Source organism: Neoarthrinium moseri (genome assembly GCF_022829205.1).
Source record: "Neoarthrinium moseri strain CBS 164.80 chromosome Unknown scaffold32_Wmoseri_CBS_16480, whole genome shotgun sequence".
In the NCBI taxonomy this organism is placed as follows: Eukaryota; Fungi; Ascomycota; class Sordariomycetes; order Amphisphaeriales; family Apiosporaceae; genus Neoarthrinium; species Neoarthrinium moseri.
The window spans coordinates 160,629-175,753 of record NW_026055146.1 but is presented as its reverse complement, the minus strand read 5'-3'; the positions used below and the strand labels follow the sequence as shown (position 1 = coordinate 175,753).

Below are 15,125 nucleotides of genomic sequence, written 5' to 3'. Positions count from 1 at the left end.
ACGTATGTCCCAAGTATACAGGAAGGGTGGAATTTCAATTCATGATATTTTCAAGATGATTATTGCAATGACCGTGGACTGTGTTGTGATGCTTTGACGGAGTGGCTCGGGAGGATGTCTCCTGCTCTAGACCCAACAGTTACATGGAAGGCAGCTTACCATGTGTGACTAAGCGGCGGAGAGCACGCAGCTCGGCGCGTTTCCTGGGCTCGATTTTACTCCCGGAGTATACCGTTCAATCAAGCTGCAAAACCTCATTGGGTCGACGGGAGAGTCTAAGCACCAATGGGAGCTCTATTGATACCGTGCAAGGAGTGGCACGTCCCTGCCACGCGCCCACGACCAATGGTTCCTCTGAGTATTCTGTGGAGAACGCAACAGGTGTGTAAGTTTGGCATTACGGCCACTTCGGGACTTCTCCGCATGCAAGAGCTTCTGAAAATGCCGATGCAGCGACAGTGACGTTAGACCGGGAACTTGGGGAAAGGCGGCCTTCCCCGCATTCCGATGCTATACAAAGGGGCCACCACGGGGAGGAGGAGTTGATCGGGGTCCGAGCTGCGATCCGTCGTACAAGTTTTCTTATATTCTACGTGATGCTCCGGACAGCCAACGTTTCTCTATCTCGAACCTTATACTCGCTCTCACAATCCAGCTCGCCCATACGAGTTGCACAGCGTTCGACCAAGATCACGGCCCGTGTTCTCTCTCACAGCTCCCGCGTACCACGTTCAAGTTCTATATCTGCCTCTGCCAGGATCACCCCGGCTCTCCAGGAAAGGGTATCGCTCGCCTTCGACATGACTAAGGACAGGTATACCGAGTTCACACCCGACCAATATCCCCCTTTTCCCGATGGCCTGGCGACGGTTGAACTCCAAACAATCTCTTTAGACAAGCTCCTGAGGGGCAATGCGGTAGAGCAGACGCGGGTCTTCGAAGCCTGCAAGGGTCGAGGCTTCTTCTACCTTGACCTCCGCGGCTCGGACATCGGCCAGAGAATCCTGCAGGGGGCCGAGCACATCGCACGTGTGGGCGAGGAGACGTTCGAGCTTCCTGTTGAGGAAAAGGTCAAGTACTCGCAGGGGCGCGGCGGCAAGACCCTCTTTGGCTACAAGAGCGTCGGCGCAACCGTGACGGACAAGGCGGGCACCAAGGACACGGCCGAGTTCTTCAACGTCGCCAAGAACGACATGATCGTGGACGATGCCAAGATGCAGCACGCCTGGCCAGCCCCTATCTTGGAGGCCAAGCCCATCTTTAGGGACTATGTCCAGAGTGCGCATTCTGTGGGCATGTTGCTCCTGGGTATACTGGCCGAGCGGCTAGGCGTGGCCCCCTCTGCGATCACAAGCCAGCATAGAATAGAAGAGCCCGCTGGCGACCACGTTCGTATTACTCGGGGGCCTCCGAGGGAGACAGAAGAGCTGCCCGAGATCCAGACACCGTCGCATACGGACTTTGGCACGTAAGTCGTTGATTCAGATGGCTTGACATGTTGTAATCACTGATGGACATCCAGAATCACGATACTCTTGAACTGGCTGGGTGGCCTTCAGGTGTGGTCAGAGTCCGCGCGCAAGGCCCAGCTGAACGACGGTCAGCCAGACAGCCCCGGGGAATGGCTCTGGGTCAAGCCGCAGCGGGGCTGTGCCATCATCAACCTTGGCGACGCTGCGGTCAAGTTCACCAACGGCGTACTGTGCTCCGGCCGGCACCGGGTGATCCCCGCGCCGGGTGCCCAGGGCAAGTGGCCGCGGTACAGCATCGTATACTTCGTCCGGCCCGAGGACAAGGCTGTCCTGAAGCAGCTCAGAGGCGAGGGCATTCCCAACGGCCCCGAGGAGGAGGGGCTGACGGCGCAGGAGTGGATTTACCGACAGGCTCAGGGACTGGGTACCCAGTTTGGGAAATGAACAAACGAGTATCGCGAGTGTGACTTTTGAATTCGGGTATCATGAGAGCTTGTTTGCTTGATTCTGATACAGTTCCTGAATGCCAATTCAAACTTGTTATCTTGTTGTGATGAAGCTGCATGCCCACCAGCCAATGAGAGACCCTATTCTGCAGCCTCAAGTAGCAATGGAGCGGACGTATCAGCACTCTTAATTAAGCAAAGATGTCACGGCCTCTCATTACGAATCAGTACTGTGATCCACAGGCAGTCTGAATCTCTAGCATTTGAGCTGGAGATACTTGGCTATTCATCAGGGTGAGCATCCCTGCCAGTGGCCACTGAACTGACGAATATGTGCTCAAAGGCTTTGAAGGATTTTCAGATTGGCATACAGTTGGGGAAAGACTCAAGGGTGCGAAGATACCAGTGCAGTTCCAAGTGTCTCTACGCACGTCAAAGATATCATGACCGTTGTGTGCTTTGTGAAAATCCCTCTACAGCGGTCTATTTTTACCATGTCTCGTTAATCAACAGTACATGAACTTTTTTTTATCGGACCCCGTATCAATTAATCTACGTCATCTTCTATTTGATTCGGCAACTCCAGTATCTAATTGCTGTATTGATGCCCACCATCAGCTTCGATATACGATGCGGCTCCAACTTCGTAGTTGAGGGTGGAGTTGATTGCGACGGAGATCCAGGAGAAGACACCATCACTGATGTCATCACCGATCATGATGTACTCAGCAATGGGGTCGATGCCATCGACGGCAGTCTCCTCCATGATCAGCCCATCCTGGGCATTGGTGGACCAGTCCTGGGTGTTGGTAGTGTACGGGTATGTGGCTTCAACCTGGTTGAGCAGGTCTTGATCGAGGAAGAACTGGCCAACGTGAGCAGCTTCGGTGCCGTTGGTTATGGTTCCATTTGAGAGGATAGTGTAGTCGGTGTGGGCAATAATGTGGATGTGGTTGGCTGCATCTTGCATTAGTAAACGAGTTCTTTCCAAACGCAGCGGCATAATTCAGTTTCACTTACTGCGGCCAGTATAGTGACCAGGGACGATAGACTGGAACTGGACAGCGCCGACGTTATCCGTAATCTGGACGCCACGCAGGAAAGTGGTATTGATGTTGTCAGGGTCCGACTCCCCATTGCCGTTAGCCGGAGCAATGACTCCCGAGTACACACCGGTCGCATTGGCATGCCTGAGCCAAATTAGATCGCCTTTTTCTCAAGCATGAACATATCTTTACGGGGCTTACCAATAGTCGATAGCAACATCTGTCATGGGCTCACAAGTAGAGCTATCGATGACTTGAATATCCATATAGAGGGGCACGCCAACCTGATCTTCGGTCAGGTTCGTGCGGATGTACTCGCCGGTGACCAGGTACGGGCCTTCGGTGACCTCGGGAGCGAGAACACAGGTGCTAGTACCAGCGAAGACCTCTTCCGTCGTAGAAGAGGGCGTTATGTCTGAGCCGTTATACAAGTGAGAGGTGGCGAGAACGGTGGCTGCATCACGCTTTCTCCTTTTTGCATCTAGGCGTAGGCTCTCGTACATGGCAGATCGGCGGGCGTGGACCGATCTAGACACGCCGCGCTTCTTCATCTTCTCGGTACAGCTGCCGAGGCTGCGGGTGTCCAGGTGGGAGAGAAAGGAGCGGCGTGCCAGTGCCTCGACGTTGTGGCCGCCTGCCGTCGGGTGAGCGACGGTAGAGCTAGCTAGTCCAGCAGCAGCAATGAAGGAGGTGAACTTGACCATTTTCGAGGAGTGGCTGTGTTGATATAGTGATCGTTTTACGTTTTGTGCTGCGAATCCAGTTGCTGTTTTGGTCGACTTTTTTGTTCCAGTGCAGATCTCATCTTGGGAAACGCCAGCAACCTGTTCTTATATTGAGTCAACGCCATGGTTGGCCTGCTTTCGATTGTTGGTTTGTGCTTTGATGTCGTGTAAGTCCAATTAAAGGGCACTCCGTTAAGGGGGCAGTCGACGTACTTGCTGACGACCATAATGCGAATCTAAGGCATTGTGAGTGGGCAATCGCAGTGCATAGTGGACAGAGCCCCAATGCCAAGGCCGATAGCGCATCCACTCTTCGGTAGGGGATAGCAAGAAGAAACTGAACGTTACGAATGCAGGTCTCCACTTAAGGGAGGCTAAGCTTCACTGCCGGCGGAGGTCTCCATTCACAAGAACCGTAGTCAGGCTTGTTTGGTCAATCAAGCATGGCAGCCAAGGGCTCTCAATATCTTAAGTGCGTCCATGCCTCATAGCAATAAAAGTGCGTAAGCTGTAGTGGCACGGGTGGATACAGCCAAGTGGGAGAGCAGGAACTTCAGTGTATTCAGTGTGAGGTTAGCCGAGTGCAATGAACTGCGATTCAAAACTTGAAGGCGGAGTCTCCTGATGTAACTTTTGGCGACGCTCTTTAATAAACTCGAGTGGAGCAAACTCGATGGATATGATCTCTCCTGCCACATCAGGCTTACTGTTTGAGAAGTTTGTAATACTCATATGCTATAACAATGAATAACGCTGACGTAAGGCCTCGTTCGTTATTGAACAATTTTCATAGCATCGATAACGACATTGTAACTCATCAATTTGCAATCGAATGTCCAATAGGTACATCGAGTAAGCCAATTCCCTACAGGACATTCAACTACGTCTGGAAACGCAGTTACGCTTACGAATGATTTCCCCGCACCTCTTTTGGGTAATCAACATTTTGCCGCTCATCACTTCGCCGTTAATTCTCAACGTACTATGATCCCGTAGCTGATACTGGTGTCACAAAACGCTAGACAATACCAATATCAGGACTGCCACTAGGTGCACGCCCATCAATAGCTACTGCCCGCCGTACCACAGTCCTGGTTTCACGTGGGGACGGGGCGAACAGCAGTCACTAACAATATTCTGACATTTTCTTATAGCTACTACTTACAGCACGAATATATCGCTCGAGTCAGAGGCTGCGGACCGTAACGCTCTGGAGGTGTCGAAATGCGTTGAATACGCGAGGGGAAACGCGCGTTGTCCCAACTTTCCTACCTGTTCCCAATCAGGAACCCAAGATGGCAAATCAGGCACGGTCTTGGGGAAAACGCAGTAATAGAGTTTGTAGTCTTGGCCCTATAGAATCATCGCTGCGGTTGCTTCAGTAAAGATCTGCGCTACACTCTTCTGATAGTTCGCACGAATCCCCAATTGGCTTCTATCCGTAATAATACCTAGGACCCCATAAACCAGATCCCGAGGATCCGAGGATACAAGGAATGATCTCCCATAGATAATACCAAATTGTTGCAATAGAGAGCAAAGCGTTACGGGACGTGATAAGCGGAGCTTGGTTCGAGTTTCTAGAGCGACCAATTGAAAATAGCTGTAGGCAATAGATTTCGTATGGTTTTTTTTTTATCGCACCGAGAGCCAGCTGGAACAGAGAAAGCGGAATGGTTCTTTCGCGACACATGACAATCCCAGCCTGGGCTAGGCAAACCTCCTGGATAATCCAAACCTGATAAGAGTATGTTCGACACAGCAAGGCGCGGAAAAATTCCCGAACTCGATTGTCATGTAGCTCTTTGACATGTACTATTTTGCTCCAGATTTCAGGCCATCCGTATTCTGAATTCTGGAGTGGTACATAGGGCAATGTGAGTAGCTGAAGTTCGCTAAGGTCTGACATATTCTCCACGGTCAGTTGCCCTATTTTCTCCAATGCCTGTATAGCTAGATCGCTGTCATTCTGCTCGGGACCTAGCGACATACACCAAGTCGGCACCTGCAAATATCTGACGCATGAGATCAACTTGCCAACTGCGTTCATTGCCGTCGTTCTGATTAATGAAAAGAGCGTCAATCCATAGCCAGGACTGTACATCTTTCAGGTACAGTTGTTTGAGCGCGATCAGGAGATTGGGTCATATTGAGATGCTCATTTCATTGAGGCGGATGAAAGTCGCATCGTCTGCATCGCCCCAAACATACGACAACGCAGAGTAATTTGGCGAATTCTCCACAGGAGTAGTTAGTGACTGCAAATTCAAGAGGCCGTCTCGGATGATGTTGTTTGGTGGCAAGGGATGGAATCGCACGAGGCGAATCTCGTGGACCTCGCGCTTGAGTGGTGCGTAGACAGCCATACATCAGTGGAAAAGGGGTGGACTTGTGAAATAAATCCACAGACCGTACTACCTTGCACCGTTAGGTATATGAATCGAAGAGTGAGAAAACTAAAGCATGGATGAGCGTTTGCTATCTTTGGGAATGAGAGAACAAACAAGGCACTGACTGTTGCCGACTGCTACGGACAGTAAATGGGTTGTCAACGTGAACCGCCAAAGCTGTACCAACCAAAACTCCAAACTTGTGTAAGGTATCTCGAAGGAGAGTCGTTGTTATTAAGACGAATGTTCACACCATTTCTGGGCTGTGCTCGTTTGCGTATTCTTATTTAGACTCCATGTGTCATGGTTTGGGAACCGTGTCGGGCGAACAGACCCGCCATTGTGGCACCCGCGAACACCTCTGGCAAGCATGATTCTAGGCGGGGCTAGTTACCAGAAGCCATCCTTAGCGCGCGGCAATTGGCTATCCAATGTGCATTTTACAACCTTGGAACCGTGTCGGCTTGCCTTTCGGAACAAACTGACCCTCATGGAAATAATTTCCACTCCTCACAACACGGTGTCTTAGAAAATTCGAAACTCTGCTCAAAGTCAAAGAAGTACTTTATACCTTGCCAGTATAGAACGGTTTTCCGTGGCCGACGATTCTTGTTAAATCACTTTCCACACGCAATGTCAGACACAGCGTCAATGACATCCTTACCATACACCGATGGGGAGGCCGAAGGCAACGGCTTGCTCGTTGACGGATCACCTTCTGGGCTTGAGAGAATACACGACTATGAGCCAGGTGGGCACCACCCCGTACACCTCGGCAGCATGTTGCATGATCGTTACAAAGTCATCCACAAGCTAGGGAGTGGAGGCTATGCCAATGTTTGGCTCTGTCAAGACACCTTAAGCAAGATGCCCAAGTACTGTGCTTTGAAAATCATAATGGCCGAAGGGTCTACGGGGGAGTGCTCAGAGCTGCGCATTAACCAGTTGCAAGACTTCGGTCTGGACCCAGACTCGTTAAGCGGGCACTTCTATCGCACCAAAATATACCCAATTAGGCGCTAGGCCAAGTGGAGTTTCATGGATCTTCATTTTGGCACTGCTAACGTAGTGGTTATTTTGTGACAGTTATAAACCCGGTAGCGTTCCTGCGCCTTTATCGGTAAAGGTACTGTTTTCGCGGCTCACCAAAAAGATCTGGGTTCGAATCCCAAAAGAGAACCTAGCGTGAACCTACCCGCCGAGGAGGCATGGCGTCCTATATGTAGGAGTAAAGGTCCTTCAGCCCTAAATTGGCATTTTGAGGAAGGTTCGCACGAACAAGTCGGTGTATTTAAAACCTCTATTAGTGTCTCTATTCAGACCGTAACGGGTCCTTACGGTCTGGGGGGTGTGTCGCACCAAAATATACCCAATTAGGCGCTAGGCCAAATGGAGTTTCATGGATCTTCATTTTGGCACTACTAGCGTAGTGGTTATTTTGTGACAACTTCTGCTTGCCATTGGACCAGTTCGAGATCAACGGGCCTAATGGCCTGCATTATGCGTTTTCTTATCCCGTGTTGGGACCCCGTGTATCAAGATTGATCAACATTGCCAACTCTGAAGACCCCGGGGCTCCACTGCGAAAGATGTGCTTGCAGGTCACTCAAGCCATGTCCACTCTCCATGAGCAAGGAATCTGTCATGGTGGTACGTGATTCTGCCCTCTACAGCCATAATATCGTCTAACATCTATTATAAGACTTTCGGCCAGCCAACATTCTCGCCCACATATCGAGACTAGACCATCTTTCTGAAGATGACTTGCTCACTTTGATCGGGAGGCCAGAAACCGTAAAGGTTCTGACAGCTTCTGGTGACGAGCACTCTCTTCCTGGTGCCCCTCACTATCTCGTGTATCCAATTGATTGGCACAAAGTGGCCGAGAGCATCGCTGGGAAAGACTTGATCCTCGCAAAAGCCTGTGTAACAGACTTCGGCGAAAGCTTTAATATAACAGAGCCCACGGAAGATCTTGGGATACCACAGATATACTGTTCACCTGAATACGTTTTGGACAGAAAAGTCGGCCTAGGCTGCGATTTGTGGGCTCTCGGATGTACTCTGTTCGAGATTCGTACAGGAAGAAGGCTGTTCGATACATTTGATGACGACCCAGACGAATACCTCTGCAAGGTAGCAATGATTCTTGGCAAGATGCCGGAGCCATGGTGGTCAGAAGTCTGGGAAGCGAGGAAACAATTCTTCAAGGACGATGCAGATGAGGCTGGCAAGGTTGTCGAAGTACAACGAGATGTCAATACGGGCGCCTCGAACTCTGGCAATGAGCATAATCGTGCAGGCTGGCCGCAACCGGTCGCCGTCCAACAAGAGCCAAGGTCACTACAAGATTCGTTGAGCTCCGCTCTCTTCATTGGGAGTAGATACTGTCCTGACGGTATACACAGAGCGATGCCGAAAGAGGAGATTGATATTTTCTCGGATCTCCTCTCCAAATTATTGGTGTTCTGTCCCGAGGACCGCCTCACAGCGAGCCAAGCACTGGAACATCAATTCTTCAAGGTCTGATGTTAGGCCTTATACTCGACCTTGTCGTCACCCCGGGGGTGATTGCGAGTCATATAGAGATCAAGCCATAGTTCATCTCCCCTGAGCCCTTAACTGCAATAAACATAAACGTGAGTTCCTTCAAACTTCAGAGGGCCACCTACACCGCGCGGAATGCCACCCTTGTGCTCTCATCTTCGCGGCTGACTTCCATTTCATGAAGTGGATTCTTATCCATCATATGAGTGGCTCAGAAGGCAGATTCGCGTTGTATAATCCAGCGTGGCAGATTGTCTCTTTGCAGGTATAGGGACTCGAAGCTAATGCTGAAAGACTACAGCGTGCATATTTTTGTGGACTCGATCCCTCTTATGGCGTACTAGTACGTAGAACGCCCCCCGATCTATTTCCGTTTGAAGAATCCCTTGACCTTGGTGGCAGGAACGCCGACTCGCCTCCGCTGCATGAGCATCTCTTTCACGGCTTTGGAGTTGTGGTTGGCTCTGGGCGGTAGCTTCTGATCATCCTGATCTGCCATGACTCTGTAAGCCGTCGTGCCAACGATCTCATCCCGAGGCCCCCGTCCCTCCACCTTCAGTGTCTGCACCGCATCCTCAAAGTTGATCTTCTTGGGCTTCTTGGCTACCCTCAAGGCTCGTTCATCCTCACTCCCACTCTCGGAATCTGTCAGGAACTCTGCCGGCAGAACGCTAGGCAGGTTGAACTTCTCGGCTCTCCTACGACCAGAAGTGGTTGCCCTCTCAGCCTCTGCCGCCTCAGCTTCAGTGCCGCCTGGCTTCTCTGCGCGTTTCCGCTTCTGTGCTTGCTGCTTGAGCTTGTTGTCCCGCTGCTGGCGCTTTCTCTTCTGTGTAGCAGCATGTCTAGAGGGTAATTAGCCTTGAGTACGAATCTCAGACCTTTGGGTCAGATCTTACTGTTCTGCCGCGTCTGCGACTGCCTGTGCTGCCTGCTGTGTCTCCTTGGCTGCCGCGGAAGCGGATACAGCCTCTGGTGCCTCGTCGTCGCTGTCATCCTCGAGTTCGTCGTCGTCGGCGGCGGCGGCGGCGGCGGACTTCGGATTTTCTGCCGCCACTGCTGCTGCAGCCTTGACGTATTTGTCGACGTCGTCGTCATCGCCGAAGACGATGCGACTCCCCGTTTTCGTCGTGGCTGCCGATGAGGGCTTTTGCGAGGCCTCAGCCGCCTTGAACTCCTGATCCAGTTGCTGGCTGGCCTCCAACTCTAGCTGCTTCGCGACCTGGTGGGGTGTGGGCTCGCCGTCGTCGCCGTCGTCTTCGGTGTCGGCTATCGAGAGCGACCGGCTGCGCTTCTTCTTGTCGGTGCTGGGTCTGCGCTTGTCTGTCGACGGGTGCTCGTCATCTCGCACGCGCACGGCGAGCTTCTGGCGCTTGGGTGTGACCTTGTCGGGGCTCTCTGGGATTTCGAGCTCGTCCTCGCCTGAAGACTTGCGCTTCCCGCGGGAAAGGTCCTTGGGTGCTACGAGTTGCTCGGCGTCCGGCTCATTTTCCTGCGCTGCCTTGCGCCTCCTGGTGAGAGGTGCCATGACGAACAATTCCTGCCTGCGGCTATCGAGTGCGGAGTGAGAAGGCGTCGAGTGGGCTGCTCGAGGTGGGATTGGGGGTTGTGATGCGGCGGCAGTGATAGTCGATTGTCCCTCTGAACTTTTTTCTGGGGCGGAGCCGTCGATAAGATAAGCCAAGTCCAACTCCTGCAAGCTGAGTCGGGTGTTGGCCCTGCGCCTATCCGGGAATCTTGACTAGCGGATTTTGGGATAATTGCATACTCGAACCTCACTCACTTTGGCACCTTCATCTCCAGTTCAATCGTTGGCCAATTGAGCAGGCGCCAGCTGGATCAGCGTTGGCGTTCACGGACGTCTGCGAGGCTCGAGATTGGACGCCGGACCATTTTCCATCTCCAGAGGCCTCGGCCGGGGCACATTGAGAAGAGATGTTCTCCGCGCGTCGCACCGTCCGGCCGGCCAGGAGCCTGTGCCGATGGGAACCGGTTCAGAATGGGAAACGGCTTACAGATCTCGCCAATCGCACTTCCAGGGCACCCTTCTCGACGAGTCACCGGTGCGGCGTTCCTTTGCCAGTGCGCAAGGCTCCACCTTCTTTCGCCAAAGCCAGATTCTCCCGCATGGAAGTTCCTCAACTCGCGTTCTTCGAGGATGCAGCAAAACCATCACTTGCGTCGGGTCTAGACCCACAGGAGTGCTTTCGGTCCGCACATGCCTATGTCGACCTCGCTGTCGCCGACAACCCCGGATGGCGCGACAGCCTGAGGGATCCTCCTCATTCGCTCTCCTACGCCACCCTGCATTACATAGCCGTCATGATCATGAATGGCCCCCCCGGGCCGGCATTTAACATTGCTACCCACATATACCACACGTTGACCATGGCCAATTATGCGCCTTCGATTCTGACAGTGGTCCGACTCGCTCTGATGAGAAAGATGCTTGGTCAGCCGCAGTTCAGCCAAGCGCAGGACAAGTTCACGTTGATGGCACTGCGAAAGGATGACCCCAACGCATGCACTCTTCAAGGCCTCATATTGTCGGCCAAAACGACACCAGAGACGGACAGGGAGGCGCTGCAGTGGTTTCGCACAGCTGCTTCCCTCGCAGGAGAGGAGCCTGGAGCGTGGGAGTGGCAGGCAAGCTGTGCATTGGAAATGGGTAAAATATACCTCAGATTAAAACAGAACGATCGAGCGAAGGCTATCTGGAGGTACTGTGCTCAAGATTTGGATATTGCGGAAGGATGCTGGCTGTATTCCACTTTGCTTGAGCCTTCGGACCCGGAGAAATACGTCATGGTCCGCAAAGCAGCGGTTTCTGGCATCCCACAGGCAGCTCAAGAGATGGCCATACTCGATGATCCCTCCGTAGAGGGATCAGAAGGAGGAGGATCAAGTTCGTGGGATATAAAAGCGTCTAACGTGTTTAAGAAAGAATGGCAGGCGATTGCTGGGGCCTGAGGATGGCTTCAGAGCTTGAGTCAATTCCGAATCGTCATTCGCTTTAACGATTGTGAGTGTCACTGTATAATAGAATAAAGAAGACAATATCTGTTTATGATTGTAATACCTCACTTTGAGACTGTTCAAGCACACATGGTCGTTTCTTCCAATGAGAATTACACACTAGCTTGCCCGATGAAAACCATGAACCCGAGCAAGAAGCCCCGCCAATGTCAAACTCATGTTCTTGACTATTTCACTCCCGCTGCAAAAGCAGAGGAAATATTTATAACCGACTGCTGAACAATTGAGTTGTTGTACACTGCATAGCCTACAAGAAGTCAGCATCGTGGCTTTCTGGAGTTATAGCTCAAACACACACATTTGAGATCTCTACCGACCAGTCGCAAGTACAGGTGATAGTCGACATCGTAATGCTTTCGCCCCCACCGTTGGCCTTCATCCGTCATGATTCCTTTGACGGGTTGAATCAGGCCATTGTCGCGGAGAAAAGTAAAGTCCGTGACGATTTCGCCAACCGGTTTAGCGCCTATTGCCCTGTCAATCAGACAACCATGAATGTACTTCTCTGAACAAGTCGTCGCCTTACCTTCGTTCTTTTGGTGGTTACGCTGATAATGAGACTCAGTTGCCGTGTCTGATACATACAGCCTATCGATTGCTATGAGGCGGCGGCGTTTTGTTTTCCGAGAATCGAAGCTTTGTGTACATGGTAGCGGTTCTGAAGTCCAAACAGGACCTAGAGGCTCTTCATTTCCCTAGTCGGAAATCAGCCGATTGTGGCGCAGTCTGCGTAGGATAGGGTACTCACAAGTTTCAAGGCCCAGAAAATAGTATCACGAACCCACAATGCCCCATCTAGGCTGTCCCGACCGGGCCGCACTACTCCCGCGATGAGATGTTCTTCATGTAATCTGTAAGGTTCGTCTCTCAGGATGCCGTAACTCGATCTAGCAAACCTTCCAGGTCCGCCCTCTTTGTTCAGTGCGCGAAGGATGCCGCCAGATGCCACAGCAGAAGCGCTACCATTAGTTGAGAATCAAAAACTACAATATAATTAAAAAGAAGGACCGACTCACTCATACTCGGGTGGGATGATCAGCCTGATTTGATTCTTGTACGAGGCGTCAAGGTTCTTGGTTAGGTACTTTCTCAACGCCACTGAGCGGGAGAATCCTCCCACAAGCACAATCTTCTGCATTTTGAATCAGCACTGTCACTTTCGGTCTCCGGTTCATCCTCACGTTTGGTATCTGTCCTTGTAATTCAGACTGTTTTATCTGATCCTGGACCAACGAAAACACTTCTTTCAGAACAGGTTTGAAAACAGCTTTCATGTCCTTACTAGAAGCTCGAAAGTCAGTAAACAGCGCTGGTAACAAGGGCACACATCCGATACTTACGCCGGCACCCAGATGCGGCTGTGCCAAAAGCCCATTGCTCTGTTCTCCCGAAGACCAGGACAGTAAAAGGATATCTTTTGGTGCTCATAGTATGTAAACGTCCTTTTCTGATACTGTTCGAATTCATTGATAGTGATGGTATTAGCAATGCCATCCAATGTGACACCATCCCTTTCAAGATAGGTCTCCCCTGCCAGCACGCGACGGATGTACGTGAAAAATTTCTCATTCAGGTAGCTAGATCCGCATAGTCGACCTTGAAACGTGTTATGAAATGCGACTACGCTGGATTAACGGATCTGCTTACCGGCTGGGAGGGCAGTCTCTGCTTCAAGTCGAAGTGGTGTCTTCTGACTCACTCTGTACGTGTTGGTATCCACTGTGCCGCCGCCTTCATAGAAACATAAGAGTGTTAGTACACGCCAAAGAATGTAGAGAATGATCATACCGGCATCGAGCAAGATGAACCTGTCCTCCGGCTGGGAACTTCTATCAGTCCTCGAAAGTGGCACTGCAAGATTTTGGTGCTCTGATCCTTACCACAATATCATAGTTGCTGTGAAGAACCCAGGCGGCCGCCGCTTCAGGTTCAGATACCATGAATAGATCTTTCACAGAGTTCTGGATGATTTCGACCTGGTCGAAGTTCGATTGCTTGAAGGCCTTTGCTAGCGCAATTTGCATATCCCGGCAGGCCTTTTGGTCCCATATTGCTGGAACGCACAGCACGACTTCATACTTGTAGCCCTGATAGAGCCCCAAGTCTATGAGTTCCGACTTAACATGCCGGAGCAAGAATGTAAGATAGTCTGCTATAACATCGACATGATCTTTATGATCTCTGATGAGTTCGTCATCTATGAGCCGTTGAATTAGAGGCGATAGGTATTCGCGAACTTCAGCTGTGCGGGGATCGTTTTGCAACATCAACTTCACCCTAGAAAGCTTGATATCTGTACCAAGTGGCCATGATTGAGCCTCAAAGCCGCATCTCAAAAGATTGAAGTTGTGGTAACGGTGGAACTCTTCCGCATCATGAGTTTCAATCGACTGTTCATCGTCTTCACTAGATTCGCTGGTCGCCTCCTCGTCTTGACGGAAGCAGTCTTCTGCAGATAGAGAACGATCCACCGCCAAGACTCTTTGCCGCGTTCGGCTCGTTGGTAGACCACCAGAAATAGGTGAATTTCGAGCATCAGTTGAAGCATTCAGAGGCGTAGGAGATATGGCCGTAGCTCCAGAGTGTGGGTAGATGATCTCTGACGGAACAGCTGCTGATCGCTCTGATCCCGATCTATCCGCCACGGCAGGGTCGTATGGGAAGTTCCGTATAGGCTTGATCCTGTCCCGGCCGATCAACTTGCTGTCTTCCAAGGCACGAATTACAGTCTGAGAGACCGAGGAATAGGTAGTTCCAAAGTCTATGCCTATGATGACCCTATCTACTTCTGTTGTCGTCTCGGCTTCCCGGAATTTGGCCAATAGCTCTGGATCGGCTTCTCTTGGTGCCGGTTCAGGAATTGAGGGGCCCGCTTCATCCTGGACCGGCAAATTTGGACTTCTTCTAAGTGACGAGAGCTGAGGGCTCATAAAGTTGAATTCTGCTTGGGCCATTGTACCAGGATGGAGCAGGCCGCCGTGGTTGGTCAGGTGTTGCAAGTGCAAAAGACGAGAAACGGGGTAGAAATACTCTTTTGAGAGCCCAACGACACGGATGCAAGGTTGCTACCGATTGCAAAAGTACCGCCCAGAAGCAACATGCAAAAGCAAAAAAGTTCGTGGGAGGTGGCCCATCACTATTTATCATAACCCTGTCGACTGACCCATTCTTAGGCAAACAACGCTGCCCGCTCGTTTGATTGGCTAGGCCTCCCACACCTATATACGGTTGCCACCATCCCGATGCAAAGCTGAGTTAAAAGCAAGCAAGAGCCCAATATGCGGAGTTCGCCTTGAACATGACACTTCCGTCCCATGAAGTTCTTCCAAGCTGGAGCCTGCGCCACGCCATCTTCCCATTCATTCTGTAGATGCGTTATGCTCTCGAATATCCGACCCGCCTTCATATCACCCGCAAGAGATCTTGACTATGACGCCAAAACCAGGGCCAGACAGATCATATTCCC

The 15,125-nt window shown here is 51.3% G+C and overlaps 6 protein-coding genes across 6 annotated transcripts; 3 read left to right on the top strand and 3 right to left on the bottom strand.

The window, feature by feature from the left end:
- Positions 1–596: 596 nt before the first annotated feature.
- Positions 597–1,916, top strand: JN550_007968 (uncharacterized protein; the record flags this gene model as incomplete). Its single annotated transcript, XM_049319878.1, has 2 exons — positions 597–1,468; positions 1,523–1,916. The coding sequence occupies 2 exons, from the start codon at positions 597–599 to the stop codon at positions 1,914–1,916; spliced, it is 1,266 nt and encodes a 421-aa protein (XP_049170035.1).
- Positions 1,917–2,507: 591 nt separating this feature from the next.
- On the bottom strand, positions 2,508–3,668 carry JN550_007967 (uncharacterized protein; the record flags this gene model as incomplete). Its single annotated transcript, XM_049319877.1, has 3 exons — positions 2,508–2,875; positions 2,939–3,108; positions 3,166–3,668. The coding sequence occupies 3 exons, from the start codon at positions 3,666–3,668 to the stop codon at positions 2,508–2,510; spliced, it is 1,041 nt and encodes a 346-aa protein (XP_049170034.1).
- A 4,000-nt stretch (positions 3,669–7,668) lies between these two features.
- JN550_007966 (uncharacterized protein) lies at positions 7,669–8,608 on the top strand (the record flags this gene model as incomplete). Its single annotated transcript, XM_049319876.1, has 2 exons — positions 7,669–7,729; positions 7,782–8,608. 2 exons carry the CDS (start codon positions 7,669–7,671, stop codon positions 8,606–8,608), a joined length of 888 nt encoding a protein of 295 aa, XP_049170033.1.
- Positions 8,609–8,990: 382 nt separating this feature from the next.
- Positions 8,991–10,420, bottom strand: JN550_007965 (uncharacterized protein; the record flags this gene model as incomplete). Its single annotated transcript, XM_049319875.1, has 3 exons — positions 8,991–9,468; positions 9,523–10,347; positions 10,407–10,420. 3 exons carry the CDS (start codon positions 10,418–10,420, stop codon positions 8,991–8,993), a joined length of 1,317 nt encoding a protein of 438 aa, XP_049170032.1.
- Positions 10,421–10,558: 138 nt separating this feature from the next.
- On the top strand, positions 10,559–11,593 carry JN550_007964 (uncharacterized protein; the record flags this gene model as incomplete). The annotated part of the gene is made up of 1 exon (XM_049319874.1): positions 10,559–11,593. One exon carries the CDS (start codon positions 10,559–10,561, stop codon positions 11,591–11,593), a length of 1,035 nt encoding a protein of 344 aa, XP_049170031.1.
- A 233-nt stretch (positions 11,594–11,826) lies between these two features.
- Positions 11,827–14,613, bottom strand: JN550_007963 (uncharacterized protein; the record flags this gene model as incomplete). The annotated part of the gene is made up of 10 exons (XM_049319873.1): positions 11,827–11,906; positions 11,958–12,125; positions 12,186–12,354; positions 12,408–12,618; positions 12,676–12,791; positions 12,841–12,940; positions 13,000–13,255; positions 13,307–13,390; positions 13,448–13,478; positions 13,540–14,613. 10 exons carry the CDS (start codon positions 14,611–14,613, stop codon positions 11,827–11,829), a joined length of 2,289 nt encoding a protein of 762 aa, XP_049170030.1.
- Between the last annotated feature and the right edge of the window lie 512 nt (positions 14,614–15,125).